Raw genomic sequence first — 24,839 nt, 5'->3', positions numbered from 1 at the left:
GACTAAAAGATCAATACAGAAGAGAAAATTACAGCATAGAGTTAGGAAGACATAAAAACAACGTGAATTTCTATAATATTCACAACAAAGTGAGTGTTGGCCTGAAAGGAAATGAGCCTGGAGAAATAGTAATGAAATAGTGGAAACAGTAATTTTGTATCAGTGTTCACAACAGAGCACAAGACACATTCCAGAAAAAAAATTTGTAAATCAGGAATTGGCCAGAAGGAAAAGAAACTCCAAAACTTGCAATAATCAGAGAAATGGTACTGAGGCAATTGTTGGAACTGCAGGCTGACAAATCCCCAAGTCCTGATGGGCTTCATCCTATGGTCTTAAAAGCAACTTGTGAGATTGTTGACATGTTGATTTTAATTTTTTTTAATTGCCCTAGATTTTAGGAAGATTCCATTAGGTTGGAAGATAGCAAATATAACTCCTTTATTCAAAAAGGGATGTAAGACAAAAATCAGGAAACAAAGGTCCAGTAGCTTAACATCTGTTATTGGAAAACATTAGAAGCTATAATTAAAAACTTAGAAAAATTTAAGATAATCGGGCAACAATGTTCTGTGAAAGGAAAGATATATTCAACCAATTTATTGGAGTTTTTTGAAGAAGTAACGTGTCGTAATTGAAGGGATACTGGTGGATGTACTGTACTTAGACATCCAGAAGGCATTTGATATGGTGCTGCTTCAAATCTTATTGCAGAAAATAAAAGCTCATGGTGCAAGGATAACATAACAAGGGTTAGAAGATTGGTTTGCTAACATGAAACAGACAGTAAGCGTGAATGAGTCTTTATCTGGTTGGCAAGATCTAACAAATAGTTGTGTCACAGGAGACACAAGAGATTGCAGAAGCTGGAATCTGAAGCAACAAACAACCTGCTGGAGGAACTCAGCAGGTCAAGCAGCATCTGTGGGAGGAAAGGAATTGTTGACGTTTCGGGTTGAAACCCTGCATCAGGACTGAGAGTGGAGAGGTGAGATGGTCAATATAAAGTGGAGAAGGGGAGCACCTCGGAATCCTTTCTTGCCATTCCCCTGTTAGTGAAGGAAAAACAAACAGCTGGTTGGAGAAACAAGGGTAGATCTGAGACCCCACCTTTCTTGTATTTCCTCGTTCTGTCCAAGCAATGGTGGTAGTTTAGGGTAGGGATGAGGCAGTGAAGGGAGGATGGAGGAAGAGGAGAATCTGGACCATGGAATCACATTGTAATTTATTCTAAGTTTTGACCATACATTTATTTTATAGCTTTATCTTTATACATTTACATGATAAATTTCTATGTCAGTATTTATATAGTCACGCTATAGTATTCCACGGTACACCTCCTGCATTACAGTATTTCATTAGCAAGAGCGTACCTTCACAGTACTGTAGGCTTTCATCAAAGTGTTCCTTTTTAAAGATGAATGTAACAATTTATAATGTAAACAATTGACAGGAAATATATGCAGACAAAAATATTTTTAAAAAATTGTTACTATTTAATCACCCCTGACGATTCACCATGGTAAATCAGAGTCCTATAAATTTTCCCACTGCTTTGATATTGCCTCTCTGCCTTCTGCTTTATTCCCCTTAAGTCTTCATTATTTATTTTTCTCTATTCTCCTGTTTTTATTCTACCTATTTTGTGATGTGAGGTGGTGGATGGTAAATCATAATAATGGAGGAGAATGGATGCAAGCTGCAGTTGGAAAGGAACTGCAAGGAAAATGTATTAACCACTGGTCCCTTCCCATCCCTACCAACATCACCCAACCATTGTTTGTGCTTCTTCAGTTCATCCCCTTTCCATTAAGTTTCCGAATTTCCCAGCGTTCCATTATCCCTTAAGTGGTTTTTGTTTGATTTTCAGAATTCAAGCTGCTTTTTATGACATATTAGAATGAGGAGAGAAATTACCTTTTTTCTCACTTCTTCCATGGGTCTCTCTCACTACATGGTTCTCTTTTTATGTCAAAAAATCTCCATCTCACAATTTCAGGTGATTAGCCTTGACCCTAACAATCAATGGATCGTGCTGTGACAAGTTGATTTCTAATTACAAATGTTGTAAAAACGACTGAATCAACATCAGATGTAAGTTGATTGGCTAGTTCTCTTCCCCAAGCTTAAAATGCTTTCTGATATTAAGAGAACATAATTTATAACTGGTAGTTTTTCATTCTCTTTCATTCATATACAAAAATAAATTAATATAATTGTTATCTTGTCTTATATGTGAAGATATACAGAAAGTATGAAGAAAGAATACTACAAAATGGAAAGGGACCTTGTCATGAATCATAACGTAAAATAATTAAGCACTCACCAACATTAACCTTCCTTTTTTCCACTAACCTTGCATTTGCAACACATTCAAGAGTGACCTCACTTGTTCCAGCCACTATACTGGTGTTTTTTGGAGTGACAATAATCTTTGGTGCCACAGGGTCAGCTCGATCTGCAGTATCTGTAAGAAGAAAAATGTAAATCTCAACAAAAAATGAAGCCATCAATTCTTTTTACAAATGTTATAGAACTAACCCCATACCTATCAATTGGACAACTGGATGTCAAACATCCCTGGTTCAGTTACCTTGCAATGTACATCTCAATGTCGCTGCCTGGTACGTTCCAGGCTATAGGAGTACATGCTAAGGGACACACTGAAGCTTTGTGCAGTCAAAACAAAGGCTTTAGGGGAAGAACTGCAGTCTAAGGTCCTGTCACCACTAGACACAGAGACTTGAATCTGTGTAAAAGCCTCTCAAACCCTTGAAGTGTGTATCGTTCAAAGAGACCTCATGAGTGGCAATGCTGTCTTGTACAAAGAATTTCCTAACACTACAAATGTCTACATCTCATAACATTATGAATGTATAGACCAGACAACACAATTAATGTAAAGAAAGTCATGCACTGCTTTTGTATTTCTTGTATATATTTTTATGAATAAAGCATTTTTTTAAATTCAAAAATAAACATCTTCTAAGTTGCTAGATCATTTTAAAATGATTTCCTTCACCCTATGGTACAAATTTGAGACTGTGATCATTCCAAAGATACCAGAAATGATGACTGTCACTATATTGTGAGAAAAATCTCTATTAAGCAAAACTTAAAACAATAATTTCGTGCAAAATTAACTTGTGTTATACTTTTCAACCAGAAATTTACAAATCCATAATTGAAATTTATGATACTTTGCGTTCAGAAACAAAGTAAATCTCAAACTCACATAAGGTAAATAAATGTGATTCATGTAATAGGTTAAGAGAAATAATGAAACAGAAATTCTGCAAGTTGAATATTGCATGATCTAATGTCCTCTAAATGGGGGCAATGTAATAAAAAAACATGTCCTTTCTATTATCTGTGGTATTATCAAAACTAAATAATTGTCCAACTTTTCTGTTTGGTAGGTACAATCATATTTGGGATAGAGCTTGAAGCCACCGAACAATCATTACACACAGCTGTTGATGCATTCTTTTTTTTCTTTATTCATTAGCACAATGTAGGTTGTGCTGGCAGGCCAGCGTTAAGTAGCCATCCTAACTACATTCAGGATGGTGTTGATGTGTACTGTCACCTAGAGTGTTCCAGGATTTAACCCAACTAAAATGAAAATTTATTTGCAAGTCAGTGAGGTATATGTAACTAGGAGATCATTTTGATGGTGGTTCTTTGCTTTGGCTTCCCTTGCTCTTTGAGATAGCTGAAGTTACTGGTTTGGATGGTTGCTTGACGAGTTAGTGCCATGAATCTTGCAGATGATACACCTTGTACCTGCTGCACTGGTGATGGCGAGACTGAATGTTTAATAGGGGAAGGGATGGAAATCGAGTAAGGTGGGTTTCTCCTGAATGATGCTGAGCTTTTCCAACGTTAATGGAGCTGCCTTTATCCAGGAAAGTGGAGAGTATCCCATCATCTCCTGATGTGTAACTAGGAAAAGTTTCAAAGGCTATAGGGAGTCAAAAAGTGAGTGAATCAATGCATCCAACCAGGCCTCCATTTTGCACTTATTGCATATCATTTACCAGAGTAGTCCACATAAGATTGTAGTTAACTGTGATCAGTCCCTACCCTACCAGATATTGATGCTGTAGGATTAAACAAAGGCAATGCCATCCTTAAACCTAAAGGGTAATTCATCAATCTCATCAGGAAGCCATGATTGATGGTGAGAAATAGTACTCCAGTTCTCCATCCTGCACTCCCTGCCTGTGGATTGTAACATATTTATCCTTAAATGTCCCACGCACTTGTACTGGTAAAATAGATGGATTAATGTTACCTGTAATTCAAAAAATAATACATAAATCATAAATGGGTTTCATGTCTTTACAGGAATTGCAACAGCTGGAAAAGATATCCTAGAATATCATTTTTTATCAGTTATAACACAAAATTGTGATTTGCACCAACTACAAACAGCTGAAGAGGATTTTATAGATGGTGCGATGGCGAAAAGTAATTTCAATTGATTTTCTAGGTCCTGGTCCATGAGGTATCCACTGCAGAATGAGTGTCCTATATATCAAAATAATAATTTTTCATGGAGCAACAATCTGAATTTTTTTGATCATATTACAAGTTTTTGTGTTCAAAATTGAAGGATGTGAGAGTTTAGCTAAAGTACATTTGGCCAAAATATACAATGTGAATATCAATAACTCTGAATGAGACAGTGGGCCAGATCTTCTGCTGAATCCTGTATCACCAATTGCCCATCCTGGGATAATAATGTTCCTTCCAGCATGGCCCCAGTCACAGTTTTCTTCAGGGTGCTGCCTTCCACCTGATAGGTGAAACTTCAGGCAGTGCCAGGGTTCTCTGATCAAAGGACAGCTTGCTGTACTCCAAGGAAGACTTTGAAAGCTTTTGAGGCCCTTCCCCCAGGCTCACTGTCAATCAAAACTGTTACTGAAACTGAATATCTGTGACAAACACCCCATGACACAGGAAAATGCTATAGAGTCTTCGGCACAGAAACAGGTTCTTCACCCCACTGTGTCTACACCGTCAATCAAGCACCCATCTACATTAATCCTGTGCCAAACCATTTTATTCTCCCCACATCCCAATCAACTCCTGCCAGACTCTACCAGTTACCTACAGACTAAGGGCAATTTACAGTGGCCAATTAACCTACCAACCCACACCTATCAGGTGGGAGCCAGCATCCATAAAGAAGACTGTGACTGGGGCCATGCAGAAGGAATATTATGACCCCAGGGTGGGCAGTCAGTGATCCAAGATTCAGCAGAAAATCCGGGCCACCATTCCGGGATGCGGGAGAAACCTGGAAAACTTTGTGGTCACAGGAAGAATATTGAAACTGTACACAGACTGCAGTGAAGGTCCAGATTGAACCTGGAACTCTGAGACAGCAGCCCTACTAAAAACACTAGAAATAATTAATAAGTTTAAAACTCAAAAATTTTAGATAATTTTTAATGTTAAATAAGCACTCTTAACCATTAAAGGAAGTAACTACATTTAACCTTACTGACTTAAATGAAATAAAAATGACATGATGTGAATAGTCATTTCCTCCAATTGACTTCAATGGGAAGGCTGTCAAAGTGACATGTCGAACTGGTGCAGATTCAATCAGCACATTTCCTAACCTGAGGCAGGGAAATTTACAGAAGCCTGCACTGTCCTGTTAGACTTGAACAGGAGTTCACCGGTACAGTGCAAGTGTCCTGGGGTTGGGACTTCACTGCTGAGGAATGAGAACATTCAGATCTCAGGATGTTGCTGATCTGAGTGATTCTGCTGGCTTTTAAGTAGAAGATCTAAGAAATTAGTTGATGTAATGTGGAGTCAGTCAGACTTCAAAGCTCAAAAACTTTCTTGAAGCCCTGAAACATATCCATGTATGAAAAACAGGACACTTGATAAGCCTGCTTTTTTTAAAAAAATAATTAAATGAATTCTTATGTATGCTACAGGACAAAGAATGTCAAAATGAGCTGCCTAGATCCAAGAATCCCGTAGCATATTTATTCACAGCTATTGCAGCTCTCCACACAATAATTTGTTTTTATATAACAACTGTAACTTAGCAAAATTTCCAAGGCATTTCACCAAAACTTTATCAAACATGATTTCAATTGAGACACATAGGAAGGTTTGAGGAAAGAGAAGTAGAAAGATGGAAATGTTTTGTAAAGAAATTCTGCAGTACTGAGCACTGACAATGGTGGAGCAATTCAGAAATGATCAAGAGACAGAAGTGCAAGACCCCAAATACTGTGGAATTATGAAGCTGGAAGTGGTTGGAGAGCTGGGGATGTTTGAAGTAATTGAGGGACTGTAAACAAGGATTAGAATTTTAATGGAGTGATATTGCTTAGAAGGAAGGCAAAGTAGGTGAATGAGCACAGAGGAGTGGGTAAACAGAACACAGTCTGAGTTAAGAACTTGCATTCATTCAGACTGACATTGCCTCCAAATGCTGCTGTTAATAATCACCCTGTTCTAGACATGACTCAGAAAAATGCCATGGTTACTGGGAAATTACTATTTGTATAAAAAGGTAAAGCAAATTGAACCAAACATATTTCTTTAAGCTTTCTTTCCTGCGCACATTAAATTATTATAAAGTCAAACATCAGAAATTGCAGAATGAGCAGAAGTTTAAACACCATATTATAAATTATAGTCATGGTACAGCAAGTAGAGGCAGAACAATGCCTCAGGTGTATTTTACTTTTGGCTAGAATTGCCTCTAAGGAGTTGTATTTCAGACAAATACAATGCAATTGCAACAGATATTTTTCACTGTATCTCAGTACACGTGACAATAATAAATCAATTCCAATGCAAGGGAGTGTGTGGTCCAGGGTTATTCTGAGATAAACGGAGTGAGATGGGCACAACTCCTGCTGATATTTATTTATATCATGATTGAATAGTCAGAAGAGGCAGACTGGTTTGTATTTTGTTTCAGTCCATTAGTGGCATAGCTGTGTACCTTGTCAGTATAGCTGCTATAGTGTGCTTGATCAGGCCAAAGTCCCTGCTTACACTGCTATACCTGGTCATCGGCATAGAACATAGAACAGTACAGCACAGGAACAGGCCTTTTGGCCCACAATGTTTGTGCTGGCCATGATGCCGATTTAAACTGCATAGCTGCCTGCGCATGGTCTATATCCCTCCATTACCTGCCTTTTTGTGTGTGTCTCTAAATGCCTCTTAAATGTTGCTATCATACCTGCTTGTACCAGCTCCCCTGGCAGATAGTTCAAGGCACCTACCACTCGCTGTGTAAAAAAAAACTTGCCTCAGGAATCTTCTTTGAACTTTCCCCCTCTCACCTTAAAGCTGTTCCCTCCAGTATTTGACATTTTCACCCTAGAAAAAAGATCTACTATATCTATGCCTCTCATAATTTTATATACTTCTATCAGGTCATCCATCAGTCTCCGACACTCCAGAGAAAACAATCCAATTTTGTCTAATCTCTCTTTACGGCTAATACTCTCTAATCCAGGCAACATTGTGGTGAATCTCTTTTGCACTCTCTCCAAAGCCTCCACATACTTCCAGTATTGCAGTGACCAGAACTGCACACAATACTCAAAATATGGCCAAACCAAAGTTTTATACAGCTGCAACATGACTTCCTGATTTTTTACTGAACACCCAGATGGTTGAAGGCAAGTGTGCCATAAGCCTTCTTTACCACCCCATTTATTTGTGTTGCTATTTTCAGGAAGCTATGAAGTTGCACCCCAAGATCTCTCTGTTCCTAAGGCTCCTGCCATTTACTGTACACTTTCCCCTTGCATACTGACCTCCAAAAGTGCAACACCTCCTGCTAGTTTGGATTAAACTCCATCTGCCATTTCTCTGGGCATCTTTACAACTGGTCAATATCTTGCTGTATCCATTGACAACCTTCCTCACTATCCATAACCCCATCAATTTGTGTCAGCTGCAAACTTACTGATTACCCCACCTACATTTTCTTCCAAATCATTTATATACATCATAAATAACAGAGGTCACAACAATGATCCTTGCAGAACACCACTGGTCACAGACCTCCAGTCAGAATAACACCCCTCCACCACTACCCTCTGTCTGCCAAGCCAATTTTAAATCCAATCTACCAAGTCTCCATGGATCCCATGTGCCTTAATCTTCTAGATTAGCCTACCATGAGGGTCCTTGTCAAAAGCTTTACTAAAGTCCACGTACACAACATTCACTGCTCTACTCTCATCCATCATCTTTGTCACTTCCTCCAGCAGATAGATAAAACTTCCCATCTTCAAATATGTTTGTCAAAAGAAGCCCTATGTTCTAATGAATTCACATGCTTCATAAATGCTCTAAGATCTTCCATTTAACTATGTAATATTATCACCAAGGAGGGAATGGTTTACTTTAAATACAGTTACTTAGTGTTTCATTTCTATACACCCTGAAGCAATTATCAACATCACCTTAACACTGCATTTTAGTCTCAGCCGTACAAATAGCACTTTTCTGAACTTGGATGACAATGTTCATGTATCCAATTCACCTTTGTGAAAATTATAGGGAAATAAAGATCCTTTTTAGTATTTACACCTGCTATAGCATGGAAGCACCACAGCCTGGAGAAGAAAAAGAACACTGCAGTGGTGCATAATTTATAAAATGGACTGGATTTTCCAAGTCATTAGGTATAGTGTGGCAACGGCATTTCCACATTCAATTTTACATCCATGAAATCAAATGGATAGAAATTCATTTAAGTTTTTATTCCTTGAAGCGGTTCATGTATTTTATGATACATTTCATTACTTTTTGTCATAGAAAATTTCCAAACATAATTGCCATTAAACATCTGTCCAAACTGTTTGCAGTTCAAGCCTGTCAACATCACTCTTTATAAAGGATAGAGATTTTCCTGGATTATACTGTAAAACAAAATCTTGTAATACTACAGGTTTTACATCAAAAATCTGATAGAGGTACTACATCATAAAATCAATAACATCTTTTTTGTTTTACACCATAAAATCAATAATACCCTTTGTGCTACGTCACATTGCATTTTTCACCTTCCCAAAATAACAGAAAGAAAATTACTACTATATATACTTTAAGAACAGTAATGGACACCACTCAGTAAATTTCAGGCAGAAATCGGGGTTGGATAAACAACTTGAGACAAAAACACAGAATGTTGGAAGCACTCAGCATTTCAAGCAGCATCAATTGGAAGGGAAACAGGGTCAATTGTATGGGTCAGGGACCCAAAATGACAACTGGATAAAGCTTGTTAAGTTGCAGAGGGGGAGTGTGGAGACAACAGTGGGGATATTTGTGATACAGTGTGGACCAACAGTGTCCAAAATCCAGCAGATGGACACAGAAAAGGAGACAGAAACATATTGAAACAGAGAGGTACCCCAAACTTGTAGAAAGAAAAAATTCCAGTTTGTTCCTGAAACTTCACACGGTGAGCTGCTTTGTTTTTACATCGATGGAAAATCAGATATACCTGCCAATGATTGAGAGATTTCCTGAATCAACAGGAACAAATCTAGGGCCCATTAGAATGGTGATGTCTAGAACTAATCTGCCTGATATTTCAGTCTCTTGGGGGAGTAACACAAAACCAGTCTCTAACCTTCCCCCTCATTAATGAAGTGTAGCAGATGACGCCTGTTACTCAAGAACAAGTTCCTGTAATTTTTGCCAGCAGTGACAAGTGAGAGGACAGTCACCTCAGTTTGATGAGAAATTGATAAAATGCCTGCACCCTCACTGATAACACAGAGATCTTACTGGCTGCTACATGCACAGAAACACACGTAAAGATAGGTGCATTAGAAGGAATGTTTATCCTTTATTATGCATGCAGGTTACATCATGAGGTAAAGGGTGTCCCTATTTGGGAATATGATAATTAACACGTTAACAAAGAGGGCTGAAATGTTATGTCCTAGGACGGACATTTAATTGAATAACCTGTTCTTAAATGTGATAAAAAGAAATATGTTGGTTCAAAGGTTAAGCAGAAGAGAAAACTTCTCAATATATATTGACATCCTTCACACCACTCCCTGAGGACTTTTCAGAATAAAAGCTCCTGTAATATTTCTTAAGTTTACAGCTGGAAACTGTTAAACTGGATTACCCTATCTTGCCACTGCTGTAGAGGAACTGATGGGTTAAATAGAAATAATTTATAATGATGGGGTGTGATGAGAAAGCATTACTTAAAAATTAGAACCAGTACTATCAGGAGTGAAATTAGAAGGTTGAAATTTTCTTCCGCAAATGGAATTGAAACTAAGTCGAGTACTCTGTGATACAGAAGATCTTTGTTTGTCATAGGTATTGGGACTATGGGCTGAGGCTAAAGACACTTCAGTGATAAACAGGTCAAGATTCTATTGGATGGTGAAACAAACTCAAGGGGCTAAATGTCCTGCTATGATGGAAAAGGCGACAAATTTTCCAAGCTTGCACAAAAAAAATCTTCAATCAATTTAATAATGCTGCCATTTATCATTTTTCATCAATGCTACAGAGACCTGTGACTACAGAGACATCAATGCTGCAATGGCTGCTTGAAATCAGCCTGTGCCACAACCTCAGAGAGATGGCTATCACTGCAGGTCCTTGAGCAGTTTTTTTTATTAGTTCATTTACAGTATGTGCGTGTTCTTGGAAGGGGCAGCATTTATTTTACTGCCCTAATTGCCCTCAAGAAGGAGATGGTGAGTCACAGAGTTTCTGATGGAGGTGTCAAAGTGGTGGTGTTCCCATGTTGCCTTTCACCCTTCTGGTGAAGTGCTATCTTCTTTAACAGCTCCTTCAAGTATTCTATATATTTCATGAAGAGCTCACTCTGGGTGATGAGAATGGATTTCAAAATATTTCACAGTTCTTACAGTATCAAAAGCAAGTCCAGTTTGATGCTAAAAAGCTTACCACAGTCAGTCCCAGCTGCAGAAATCACTGGTGAAGTACTTCACACTCTTTAGGACTGAGACCTTACTTCTGCTTGGCTGCCAACATTGGCAAGAGCTGCACCTCACTTTAACTTACTTCAAATAGTTTGTAAAAAGTAGCTAACTAACAACAAGTGGACCATTACTGCCCCTCATGTCAATGATCACACAGAACTCAGTGGGCAGAGTAACAGTAATGCCAAAAATGCAAAAAACCTCAGCTGTGATCAATTTTGAGAAGGTGAATTGGCATTAACATTTTACACCACACTTGTTGCCAAAAAGCTTAATTACCACAATTATACATTGGAAGCACATCGAAAACAACATGACATTTCTGGGCCAAAGTTTTAAATCACTCTTTGTTAAAACATTCTTGCTTACATTTATGGTAGATTCACACTTATACAGGTTTTTCTGGCTGGAATAAAAGCTTGCATAATGCCAGATAATGGATTGACACGAGTTAAATGGTAAAACACCAAAATAGAGAGTTTGGGCCTTGATGGTTCTGTAAGCAAAGATAATAGCAGAAATAGTATTCAAAAACAGAAAACAAAACTTAAAAAATCCTACTTCATTGTTAAAAACTCAGCACATTACACCACAGCATTAAGTATCCATGCACTGATCAAACTGCATTCCAGATAGTATGGGAAAATAAAGAAGATGAAGCACCTTGCATTTCTCATGAGAAGATTTTCTCTGCTTCTTATACATGACAATGATCCAGTAACTGAAGGAACTTCCCCTTCTACTTTACATTAACTGAGCCAATATAACCAATAAAGATGGTACCACTTTTAATTTACTGCATTCCTGCATGATAAATCCAGCCACAAAAGCCTTTATTCATGGCACAAAGTAAGGTCAGGAAATTCTGAAATGTGCTATTGTGAGCTAAATGCCTTTGGTCTCTTAAGATTGCTAATCAAATCTTTAAATCATTTTCAAAGGTTCATTGGGGAAACATTTTATGGATCTTAACAAATCAAGACATTACGCAATGACACAACATGAATCAATTTATAACACCTTTAATGCACAGTATCCTGTTTTGTGGTTTTTACCACTGAACTGAATTTGGAGTATGATAATTATATTGGAACTTCCTGTGCAACCTCTTAAATTTGTTATTTGGAGGTTGCTCAGGGCAACACACAGCAAGCACTGTCCAATGTTTCTAAAACACTGAGATTAGGACTTGAGAGGAAGAACCTTAATTTACATTACATCTTTCATAATGCTTTACCATTCCAAAAAGCTTAACATACAACAAAATATTTTGCGTATAGTCATAGCTACAGGAAATGCAGCAGCCAAACTGCACACAGCTAGTTCCAATAAAAAGTAATGAGATAAAGATAATCACCAGATAATCTACTTTAATAATGTTGCTTGAGGATAAATATTAGCCTAGGCAGTGGGGAAGAGTCCTTAATCTCATTTGAAATATTGCTTTAGGATCTTTTACACTCATCAGAAAGAACAGACAGGGCCCTGGTTTAAATTTTCATCCCAAAACCTACATGTACATTTGAGTACTGCACTGAAGTGTTAGTCAGGAATTTGATCTAAAGCATCCAGAATGTGATATGAACCAGCTCACAACCTTCTGATCCAAGAGCTAAGATTATTACTACGAAGCTACTTGACACCATTCTTCTGTGTACTGGAGAATTCAACATGGAACACTGTCTGGTAAAATTCTCAATGGCTTTATCCTGCACAAAGATAACTTTAGCTAGTCTAATATAATTTTGCTTTCAAGGAAATCTTATCCTTTCACAAGGCACCATGTTGGATGGGGCAAGGTGGTTTCATGTCAAAGGTATCAACAATATTTAAAGAATTTTCCAACAAGCACATTGAAAAAGCTTGCATGGGGATTAAACATCTCTGTATGGATCTCCATGATAGGAAATGATTTCTGAGCCTGTCAACCTCTCCAATTATGCTCTTTAAGTCCTTATCAAGAATACTGAAGCCAGCCAGCCTTATATAATACCAATAATAACTCAATGGATGGTGCTCAAAAGCAGAAATACTGACTGGCTCTCCTCTCACTCAACTTCTTAATGCTAAGATCCACAAAAAGTACTCCAAACCAACTTGAAGAGTGCAGAGAAAATTTACAAGGATGTTGCCAGGAGGAGAAGGCCTGAGTAATAGGGAGAGGTTTATTCCTTGGAACATAGGAGAATGAGGGGCAACCTTATAGAAGTGTTTAAAATTATGAGAGCCATAGATAAGGTAGATGGTAACAGTCTTTTCCCCAGGGTAGGAGAGTCCAGAACTAAGAGGCATAGATTTAGGGTGAGAGGGGAAAGATTTAAAATGGACCTGAGGAGCAACTTTTTCACACAGAGGGTGGTGAGTACATGCGATGAGCTACCCGAGGAAGTGGTTGAGGCAAGTACAATAGTATCATTTAAGAAGCACTTGGATAGGTACATGGAGGAGTGCAGCTTGGAGGGATATGGACTAAATGCAGGAAATTGGGACGAGTTGGGTGAGCACCATGGTTGGCATGGACTGGTTAGGCCACAGGGCCCATATCTGTGATGTATTGCTCTATGACGCTATGATATTTCTTTGAATTTCATTTTATTAACATCATTTTCAGTTTAACTTGTCTACAGTCCAAAGGGGTGATAATTGTCAGAGATTTGTTCATGTTTCCTGACAACTATATTTCATCAACTAAACAAAAAGGTAACTTATCTAAGAATTGAAATTAAATGTGATAGTTTCCATTTTTTCAACATCCTATTTTTTGAAGAATCATAATTATTTTAATTGCTAGCACTAAAAAAACTACACTTAGTTCTAGACCTTCGAACGACCTGACAACAAGATGGCTTTCTGGAAGGCATACTTGATGAAGAGAGAAGGTCAAAGCCAACAGTAACAGAACAATCTAGTTGCAGAGTGAAAACCTAATGGCTGTTCTGATGGCTACAGTCAGCAACCTTTTCTCTAAAATACCATATCAGGAAATACAACATCAGCTTGTCTGCAGTAGCACAAATGTAAATAAAAAAATGTAGCAATTCACATACACATGAGGTTCCTAGTGACATGCAAGTTATAAGTTTTAAATATGAATATTAAATGTTAGGTTGCAATTCTTCTAGCGTGTCTCTCTGGATTCCAAACACCACAGGACTACTCCTAAGGCTTTGCTGCTGGGCTTAGGTATGACCTCAGGCAGAAAGATTATCTTTCTGGATGCAGGCAAGTGTGTGATATTAATGACTTAAACAGTGAGCACAAGTTAGGGGTCTGTCTCAGTAAAATTCAGAGCCATTCTGAACACAATACCTGTTGATAGCAAAGTACTGTGTTCTTTCACTTATTGTCTTTCCACTTTTTGCCAATCCAATTTACTCTTCTTTGGAGTAAAATCCCACAGGTTCAAATCACATACAGATTCCACATTTTAGGAAACTAAAAACTGAGTGTTACTAGCTAATGAAATTTCAACCTAGTCTAACCCTATCTCCACCCAATGTTGATACTTCCAACAAGAATCAATGGAAGCAAATCAGGAGGAGTAACTGAGCTGACATTTCCCCTCAGTGAGACCTGGATCAACTGACACAGCAGAGACCAACACAGTGAACTAAAGGCATCCAAAACCAACTGAAATGACTCAAGTAAACACTGAGCAGAATACTTTATTACCTGAGCTTAAGTAGAATATCTTAAGTAGAAAGGAATTTAAAATGAAAATGGTCAGTGAAAAGGACAGTAAAGGAATTCAATAAAACTTGGCTGCAAACTTGTTTAAAACTGCTCATCATAAGAAGTGTGGGGCAGAACGTTTATGCAGACCTCCTCCCAACATTAAGCTTTATTCTGATAATATAAACAGTATAATGGTGACTTACTGACAAGTATATCTTCACATTCAGAAATTTGGTTATCTTCATAAAACTTAAGATGTGGGGGACAATTTCAGGGAGTATGATTCTTCGTTAAATAAAAAGAATATGAGAGAATTAAAGAAAACAAAATGAAAGAAAAATATACCCACATTAGCTTGGTAGCTTGTGCCAAGAAAGCACAAAACAATGTGCAAATGTTCAGAAGACAAAAGCAGCAAAATCAATTCTGTCATTTCACATTCTGTCCTTTCTGCTTACTTTCCTATTGTCTACTAAAAGATAATGACCTGAGAATTGTATTCATAGAAGCTTATATTTTAAGATGTGTTGTATTTTTGAAACATACCTTCTACAGCGCAGCAGTACTGAAGAGCCATTTTACTAGGTTACAGTGGTGTGTGTGTGTGTGTGTGTGTGTGTGTGTGTGTGTGTGTGTGTGTGTGTGTGTGTGTGTGTGTGTGTGTGTGTGTGTGTTGAATTGCTTGCTACTGGAGCATCTTTCTACCTTAAAATGAATATTAAAATTCTATATAAATCTAGTCATAGTTTTACTTCAGCTAAAAGATAATTTGCAATGAAGTAAACAAATATAGAGGACAAAAATAACATCTTTAAAACTCCTCTTATTGTGTTAATGTTTTATAAAGCATAGTTTACTTTCTATTCTTCACAACACTCTGAGTAGGTTTTAGTTGAAATGATTAAGTTTCCATAAGAATTTGTAAAAAGACTGAGACTGAGCTTTTTAATTTTACTGTCTACTTATGATGTGATCCAGTTACTATTTTAAAAGATAGATTACTAAATGTTTATGTTTGCTATATTTATGGAAGTAATCCAATTCCTATGAAATCAAAACTAATCAAAGTTTTGGGTTGGATTTTTAAACCCTTCCAAGTCTACAGCTCTGTGTCATGCAACTTCAAAATGGGAGGTATACCAATGCATAATTACAACTACCGCATTCACCATGTTACTCATCCCAAGTAATCCTGTCCAGTGCGAGAATATTCTGCCTACACGAAAAGACAATCAACCCAAAGCTGAACAGCAGCTACGGGATCAATACTGGATGCTCTAAGCCAACAAAGTCAACGACTTGTATATCCCCATAGGACCAGCATATTCAGACATCCAGAGAGAGGAAATCGCAAACAGATGGTGCAGAAACACTCAACATGGTCACAGTACTGCAGAAAAAAAGCCTGAGGTCAGCTTTTCTCTCATGATAACAAAGGTAACCAGCACTACCTCTGAAACCATGCACAAGGTGTTGTGCCATTCATAATTTGCGAATCTTGACCGTGAGGGCAGCATTGTCATTAGTGATCAGCTTCCTGTGGGACAGAGGTGAAATGGCTCTTAACCACCTTAATGCCCAACTGGCATGAGCCAGCATGGTGATAGGGGACTGTATTGCAGTAGCTGAGTGCCTCTAATAGAATAAGGTGCGGACCATGCATTAGCTTTTGGACTGCCCATAGCTTGCTAATGGGCCACAGATGATTCGAGATCTTTCTCAGAGCAAGCTTAACACTGAGCCCACTAACAAAGGTATATGGTTGGTGGATGGACACAAGAAGGAGAACATTACTGCAACAAGAAGTGAAAATCAAAACAATTGTAGGTGCTAGAAATCTGAAATAAAAATAGAAAATGGTGGAAACAATCTGAGAGTCAGGCAGCATCTGTAGACAGCAAAACAGAGTTGACATTTCAGGTCGAAGAGACTTCATGAGACTGTTTTTATAAATGGTCTTCGACCTGAAACGTTAACTATGTTTCCCTTTCCACAGATGCTGCTCTGCTGAGTGTATTCACCATTTAATGTCATTACTGGAACAAGGCCATGGGAGCACAGGGAGGGTCCCATGGATAAGGTTAACATTATAGGGCATTAATTCTAAAACGGAAAGTGTAAGATCAGGCCCAGAGAAGGGGGAGATTTGGGAAGGCTTGACTTGGTGTACAGGAGAATTAGAAGGATTAGCAGATGTAGCTGAATAATTGGTCTCAATTTTAGTGACAAAGAAATGTGATATATTCCTTGTACCTGTTGTGGATGAGGCAAGGGAACATAGTAGAGTGGAATTTTTAGAAAGTGCTCATTGAGAAATGAAGCCATATTTTATCTTTGCTCTCTTGGATAATCTTGGAGTAGTTGCTGCTTTGACAGAGGCAATGGAAACTCAGGATCTTGTAATCAAGCCACATCTGGTGCTAATGCTCCTTTTTAATGGTACCTGTTTAATTTTGGAAGGAATCGAAATTATATCACCCCGTAATAATTTAGAACAGCAAATTAAATAAATATTCAGATAATATTACAAAATTATTTTATGGGCTTTATCTCCTCTGAAAGCAATTACCAGAGTAAATTAATTTTCTATTACAGCTGTTTTTAAAAGATGCTGACTATAGAGTAATATTACGGGATCTTAAATGAAACATTCCCTTTTCTTTGAGAGAATAATAATTTAGAGAAAATAATGGTGCTGAGATTATGTTATTACTGTCCTCAAGATGATGTTCATGGGAATAGTCAAGATTATTACAGTTTCCAAAATCTATTGGCTTGTATGATAGTACAACTGATACTGACATTGTACGTAAAGTGATAGTTTACCGCCATGTTGAACGATGCTAAAGTGGATAATTATGGATTTTATCAAGAGTCCAGGTTCAACCATCCCACTCAGAAATACATATCAAAGAAAGGCAGCAGAGTCTTCCTAAATCTGATCTACATCAACTCCAACTTTGGATCTACAGATAATAGTCCTGGAGTGAATAGTGAACCAGCCTTGATCAAGAGGGTATGCCAGGACGAAGAGAGATCGCCAGAGATTATGTTGATGAATGATGAGAACCATTAAGTGCATGTGGATGACTTTAAATTGAAAATATAAAATAATTACATTCAGTCATATACAATGTGGAGAAGGATGTTAAGGAAAAATATTTGAATTTTCATGTTCCAATAAGAGAGATCAATATTACCATGAGCTTAGATAGAATTTTACAGGCATCCAAATTGACCATTTAACAATGAGGACATTTCTCCATATTAAAAGCAAATATATTAAATTCACCCCATTTGGATAAGTTTCCTGCAATTATTTGGATTTTTTTTCATTCGCCTCATGAATATCAAATAAATTGTCACATTACAAAAAGAAAATCCACAGTATTACTCAATGTATTGCACTATATAGCCAAGTACCAGCTTTCATATCCATCAGTTGCCAAACTGTGGCTTTATGTTCTTTTAATGCCAATACTTTTAACTGATAGGCCAGATTAATTGGATGCTGACTTGTCTTTGGAAATTGCTGATTACTTAAGGAGCTGATGTGTTTCTGGAAGCCATTGTTCTGCTTTTGTAGGACAGTAAGTGAGACCTACAGGAATATGAATGTGCATGTGAGCAAGAGTCAAGATGGTAAACTACTGGTACCTTGGATTGTAGTTGTGATCGGGAGTTTGATAAATTTAATTTGTGATCAGTATCTCCGCCATAGAGAAGAGGATGCTTTGCAGACAGAATGCTAATTATTGGTTAAAAGGGAAAAGTGCAGTCTTACATTAATGTAGTATCTGGCACCCTGGTGAAGAAAGACATAAATGAGTTGTACAGAAAATTGGCATCAGGAGTGCAGTGTAGGAGTGGTGGAAGAGTAAAATTAGGGAGTTGTGAATGACACAATCCTCTTGGAAAGCAAAGAATGCAAGAAAGGCAATGGTTTGTTTATGGTGCAATACTATTGGAACTGAAAAATGTCCATGGTTTAATCTCAATTGTAAGAGAAACAAAACATTTGGGGGTGGCTGAACTTGAGAGAACTGGGCAAAGATGCTGTGGACAGATGCAGAGAGAAACAGAGACCATTTTAGAAAATCAGAGGTGAAAGTTATCCCGAAGACAGAGGCAAGAGACATCAATCTGCAAGGTTTCATTTATCTCTGCCATAACAGCCTTTGAAAGCCTGAGCCCGCACATACATTACTCTTCAAACAGATCCAGGTAGATGTGGCATCTCAGAAAGCTCTGTGGGAATTGGCTTTTCACAGATGTGCATGTCTTTGTTTATTGCCCCAGGTCCCTAACCCTCCCTGAGTGACTCACCACACCTGTCCTGAAGCCACCAGTAATGTTATCCTGTCAGTGGTGTCACCACTGAGACGTCCACTGAATGAGTAGCTCAGCAGCTAAAAGCTGGGGGGAGAAAAGAGTTCCCTGTCACATGTAGCACACTTTGTGGACATTGTGAAGTGGTTGAGCAGACTGCAATCAGTTATAAAGGATTCTTGATCTCAGCAGTGTGCCTTTAAATAGCAAGTAAAGCCAGAACATAGTGCATTGTGCTCCTAAGTCTGACTTAAGACTGTTCCCTGATGGTTAGTGTGTGCATCACTGAGCTCCAATTTATGTTGTCACAGGTGAAAACATGCAGTATGTGACCAGTAACTCATTATGACCTGCTGCTGGGAAAAAGTCAGGCACTCTAATATAAATTGCAACTGCAAGTGCCCAGCCCAATTTCACAATTGGCATGATTCCTCCCAGAAATGATTACTAACATGATCTAACCTGCTTTTTTTGAAATACAAAAATCAATTTTTGATCAATCAGCACTTATAAAAACAGCATTTTCTTGGCTTTCATTTACTATAAAACTCTTCGGGATGTTTTGAAGATGTGAAAAGTCCTACACAAATGCCTATCTTTCATCTCTGTCTTAATAGCTCTTAACAAAAGGAAAGCAGGAATGAAAACCTGACCTCTTAAGTCTCCAAGCTACAACACTGGTTCCAACAGTGCAGCGAACACCCACACCAGTGAAATTAAATACTGCTGATACAGAAAATCTGAAATAGAAACATGAAATGCTGGAAGTGCTCAGCAGGTCAGGCAGCAGTCATGAAGAGAAAATGACTTAACATTTCAGGTCGGTGATTTTTTATTGGACTATAGTTTTCAATGCCTGCTGATGAAGAGTCATTGACCTGAAACATTAAGTATTTTTCTCACACCTCAGTTACTGCATTATCTGTTAAGTATTTCCAGCATTTACTTCACCATGGAGTTGCATATATTTCATACCTGGCCCTCATTTGTTTAAAAGGTAAGTGAAATTGGAAGTTGAATTATTAAAAAATACATAAGCTGAACATTTAAGGCTGCTGTCACTTATGCATGTAAAATGCCTACTGGAGTACATCCAGTTTGCTTTGTCTACTAATCCACTAAAATAAAAGCAGAAAATGCTGAAAATACTCTGCAGACCAGCTGGCTGTGTCTTCAGCCTTTTGTGCTTTTATTTCAGATTTTCACCATGTGCTGTTACCTGTACAAACAGCAATGATGTTTGGGGAGTAGGAAATAAGAGTTAATACTACAGGCGTAGGCGTGTGTGTGTGTGCGCGTGCGTGCGCGTGCGTGCGTGTGTCCGTCCGTCCGTCCGTAGGCATCAGATGGTGATAGCTCAATCAAAAAGAAAGGAAATAGAAAGGTTTACCACCATGTACTTCCAAGCCTCATCCTGGCTCTCTAACCCTCTGGTTAAGATGTCAACCTGGATTCATCCCTGCTCTCACTCTCTCTTCATTTTGAATCAAGTTCCAAAGTCTACCTTGTTGCCCAGTTAAAAGGACAACAATTAACATAACAACAATGGTGTGGGTGGAAAATTCAGGCAGCCGAACAACAAGAACAATTCCAGCTTGTGCCTTTGCTTGAGGTGACCTGCCAAATTCCCTTTATTGCCTCAGGCTTCCCTAAATTCCCTCCACAGCCTGAGGTCAGGCCCCAAATCCTGCTGCTGGCTGAGCCAACTTAATGAAGCCTTGCATGCAGAATGTTAAACTACCTCTTCTCTTTCTAAGGCTGGTCAATCTGCCATTCACATCAGTACTTATTTTAGATTCCCAGCATTTTGTAGCTTTTTTCCCCCCCTTCCACTGATGCAATGTTTCTGTCTCTCTTACTGCAGCAAAGCAATCTGATGACCACCACCACCGATTTAGTTGGCACTTCTCTTGGAATGCATAGCTGTCTCCAGAATATTTATCAAACAGTGATGCTCAGAAAAGAACTGTTTCTCCTGGGATTACATTTCAGATGATCTTGCCGTCACAGTGTAACAAGACTGATATTGAGTATGTAAAATTAATGCACGTTAAATCAGCCCTTTTATATCATGATGATGACCAACATTCAGATCTTTGGAAGGAAAAAAGAATCAACCTGACATGACCCTTTCATTTGGGGAAATATTAATCTTTTTACCTGTAATAACTATTTGACCTGAGGGAGGTCAGGCTGAACTAGACTTCTAGGAAAACAATGAATTAATTATATTTTGCTGTATTGTTATCACTGTAACCGGAGATGTTTATAAATATTTTAAAGTAATAGCTTTTATTCCTTACGAGTGCTGAAAAAGTGTGCTGCATACAAAGCAAAAATAATCTGTGCAATAGATATCTTCATACAGTGTAGGGGGAAAAGGTTAGAAACTGTCTGCTCCATGTTACACCACAAATTGCAAATTTTGAGGAATAGGTAGCAGAGTGATTATGTTACAGGACTATTAACTGAAGCCTGGACTAATAATCTGGACATACACATTTGTAATCTACTGTGGTGGTGGAAATTTAAATTTAGTTAATTAAATAAATCTAGAATTAAAAAGGTTTAATATTGGGGACTACAAGGTCATCAGACTGTCATGAAAATATACCTGGATAACTAGTTCCTTTCAGAGAAGGAAATTTTACAATTGCTCACAGTCTGGCCTATTATGTGACTCCAGGCACACTGCAATTAGTTTTATTTGGTTTAAAAAGAAATTAGAGAGATGGGATAGATGGGTCATTTTTCGATTAGCAATTAGTAACTAACAGAGTACCCCAAATTGTCTATAATCTATATTAATGACTTGATGAAAGGATCCAAGTGTATGGTATCCACATTTGCTGATGATACAAATGTAAGTGGGTTAGCAAGCTGGGAGAAGGACATGAAAAGCTTCCACAAAGTACACAGATAGGTTAACAGAGTGGCAAGAAGTTGACAGATGTTGCTTAATGTGGGAAAATTTGAGGGGATTCACTTTGGCAGAAAGAATGAAAAAAGTAAATCATTAGTTAAATGGACTGAGACTACAAGATATTGTGTTACAAAAGCAATCCTTGGGTCCTCATACACGAAACCAAATAATTAGGAAGCTTAATGAAATGTCGACCTGTATTGCAAGGGGAATGGCATACAACAACAGCAATTTTGAATCAACTTTACGGGGCACTGGTGAGACTGCATCCAGAGTATTGTGTATAGTTTTGGTCACAACTTTGGATAAAGGAGTTGAGGTGTGAAGAAAGCTTGAGCAGATTCGGGCAACATCCAATTGGAAGAATGATAGGTGATCTTATTGAAACAAATAAGATTCTGAAGGGAATTGATCAGCTGGCTGCTGAGAGGATGTGTCCCCTAGTGATGGTATCTAGAACTAGGGGGCATAGTTCCAGTACAAGCAGTCTCCCATTGAAGACTGAGATGAGCAGAAATTTCTTCTCTCAGAGGGCTGTCATACGGTCATAAAACATGCCCACTGAGTCTGCTCTGACCATCAGGCACCTTACAATGGCCAATTAACCTATCTACCCACGTGACTTTGAGATGTGGGAGGAAACCAGTGCACTTGGAGGAAACTCACACAGTCACAGGGAGAATGTGCAAGCTCCACTCAAACATCGCTGGAGGTCAGAATTGAACCCAGGTCACCATAGTGCCACCCCACTTTTTGAAGTACTTTGCTGCAAACAGCTATAGAGAATGAGTCTTTAATGTATTAAGGCAGAGACTGACCTCAAGTGTCAAGGGATATGGAGAGTGGGAAAGTGACATTAAGGCTAAGAGTGGATCAGCCATGATCTTACTGAATAGTAGAGCAGGTTTGAGGGGCTGATTGGTCTAGTCTTGCTCCTTTTTTTTGTTCTCTAATTGCCTGCTCTCTGAAATTAGCTATCAAGCCCTTCAGTTCCAAGAAACCACTCAGGAAAACATTAAGAAAGGGTCATCCAGGGGCAGCTTAGGCACTGGAGTATGCACTAGCACACCCAGCCCAGTCAGACCTGCAAAGCTTTCTTCATTAATTTTTAAGAACTTGCCAAAATGAGGAGAATTACTCCCACAGACTAGACAAGTAACACAATTTCTGTACTGCTTCATGCTCTGTTTTCAATTTGCACCTTGCTCTCACTTTGACCTGGTCCATCCCTCTCTTTCTCAACTTCTCTATCTCCAGTTCAAGGGGTCCACTATAAGCCTACAGCGTTCCATCCACGTTACAATGATACCATTTTCTTTCCCCTAGTCTAGTGATATCATGTTCTAACATCAGCCGAAAGGATTCTCAGCCTTATTCTATTTCCTCCCTGTCCACCCAAAGATTGCTCCTTTTCCCTCACCTTCCAATCCACTCCCACTAGCCTTCACGTTCAATGGACCATCCCGTGTAAATTTAAGACACCTTCAAGGTGATGCCACCACCAGATACATCTTCTCTTCCCCTCTCATTTTAGCAACTGAAGAGACTGATCCATCTGAGACACCCTGGTTCAGTCTTCTACCCAGACCCTTTCCATGGCATATTTCAATTCAACCACAGAACATGCAAAACCCATTCTTTATCATCCTCCTTTCCCAACATTCAAATGTTTATTTCCAGGCAAAGCTCTGATATTATTTTTGTATTTCTTCCAATTTAATGCACTGTATTTGGTTCTCTACACCAGGTAAATCAATTGTTGACATTTTGCAGAAGAACCAGGGTGACCTGGAACTTCCGTGTCCCTGTCATTTTAATTCTCCACCTTACTCCCGATCCGCCCCCTACCTCTGGGCTGCCAAAACAAGGCACAACATAAGCTTCAGAAGCAGTACCTCATCTTTCAGTGAGGCACATGATAGAGTTTAAGACAAAAAAACCCCAATAATTTCAGATTATTAGCCATCCCAGATTTGTATCTCACATGCCCAGCATTTGAATTTTTTTCTCTCCTCTCTGGTAATCTTAGATTTCATTCCCTTCCCATTTCTACATCCCTAAGACATACCTTTGGTTATTTGCTAGCCTTTGCCATCCTCCTTTAATTTGTATTGCCACGACTTATTAATTTCAACTTCTCCTAGTCTTCACCCTATCACAGACCTTTAATTTTGTTCTCTCTGCCCTCCCACCTTGCTCTAAACTTGAAATATTGTTTATCTTCAACTTCCCCAATTTTGATAAAAGATAACCAACTTGAAATGTTAACTGTGTTTCTCACTCCACATATGCTCCCTAACTTGCTCAGTATTTTCAGCATTTCCTGTGTTTAGTTCAGAGTCCCAACCCCTGCAATATTTTCTTTTCAAATGCAACATCTTGACAAAATCCCAGAAGAAGAATCAGTCAACACTCCAGACTCCTCAATCGCTAGCACTGATTATGTCCCATCCGACTGATACACAGATGAAAGGCCTTGCAAGACCCTAAAAAGTTTCATGGCATCAAATATGGGGTAACATTAGGATATACAAGGCTGTGTTAAAAACAGTTACTAAAGAGGTCTCTCCTCAGCCTCTGACATCCAGAGGAAACAATCTTTCTTTCTTTTCCAATATTTTTATTAATTTTCAAATTAATAAACATAACAATAGTAATTATACATATGATACACAAAGAGATCGGGATTACAATAATAACATTTAACATATACAGACACAAAGAGTAAAATATGTAATCTGAACTTCCTAACCTCTTGATAATTGAGCATGAAAAAGATTTAAAAAGAAATTTGATTACATGAAAAAAAATTCCCAAACTAAAAAAAATAACAAACCAAATAGTAATAATAAACAAAAACTAACCAAAGACTAAACAAAAGCTGGGCTGTCATATTTCATTGGTTAAAAGCATTATTATGTCATTAA

General features: G+C 38.2%; 1 protein-coding gene across 1 annotated transcript in view; it reads right to left on the bottom strand.

Moving 5' to 3' along the window:
• The window catches only part of sdk1a (sidekick cell adhesion molecule 1a), a 604,439-nt gene that overhangs the window by 231,280 nt on the left and 348,320 nt on the right, over window positions 1–24,839 (bottom strand). Inside the window, exon 7 of the mRNA XM_052021137.1 lies at window positions 2,356–2,467. Coding sequence (XP_051877097.1) covers window positions 2,356–2,467 — 112 coding nt within the window. The remainder of the gene's footprint in view (window positions 1–2,355; window positions 2,468–24,839) is intronic.

The sequence above is a fragment of the Pristis pectinata genome, chromosome 8, assembly GCF_009764475.1.
Source record: "Pristis pectinata isolate sPriPec2 chromosome 8, sPriPec2.1.pri, whole genome shotgun sequence".
Lineage (NCBI taxonomy): Eukaryota > Metazoa > Chordata > Chondrichthyes > Rhinopristiformes > Pristidae > Pristis > Pristis pectinata.
This window is presented reverse-complemented; position numbering and strand designations above follow the sequence as displayed.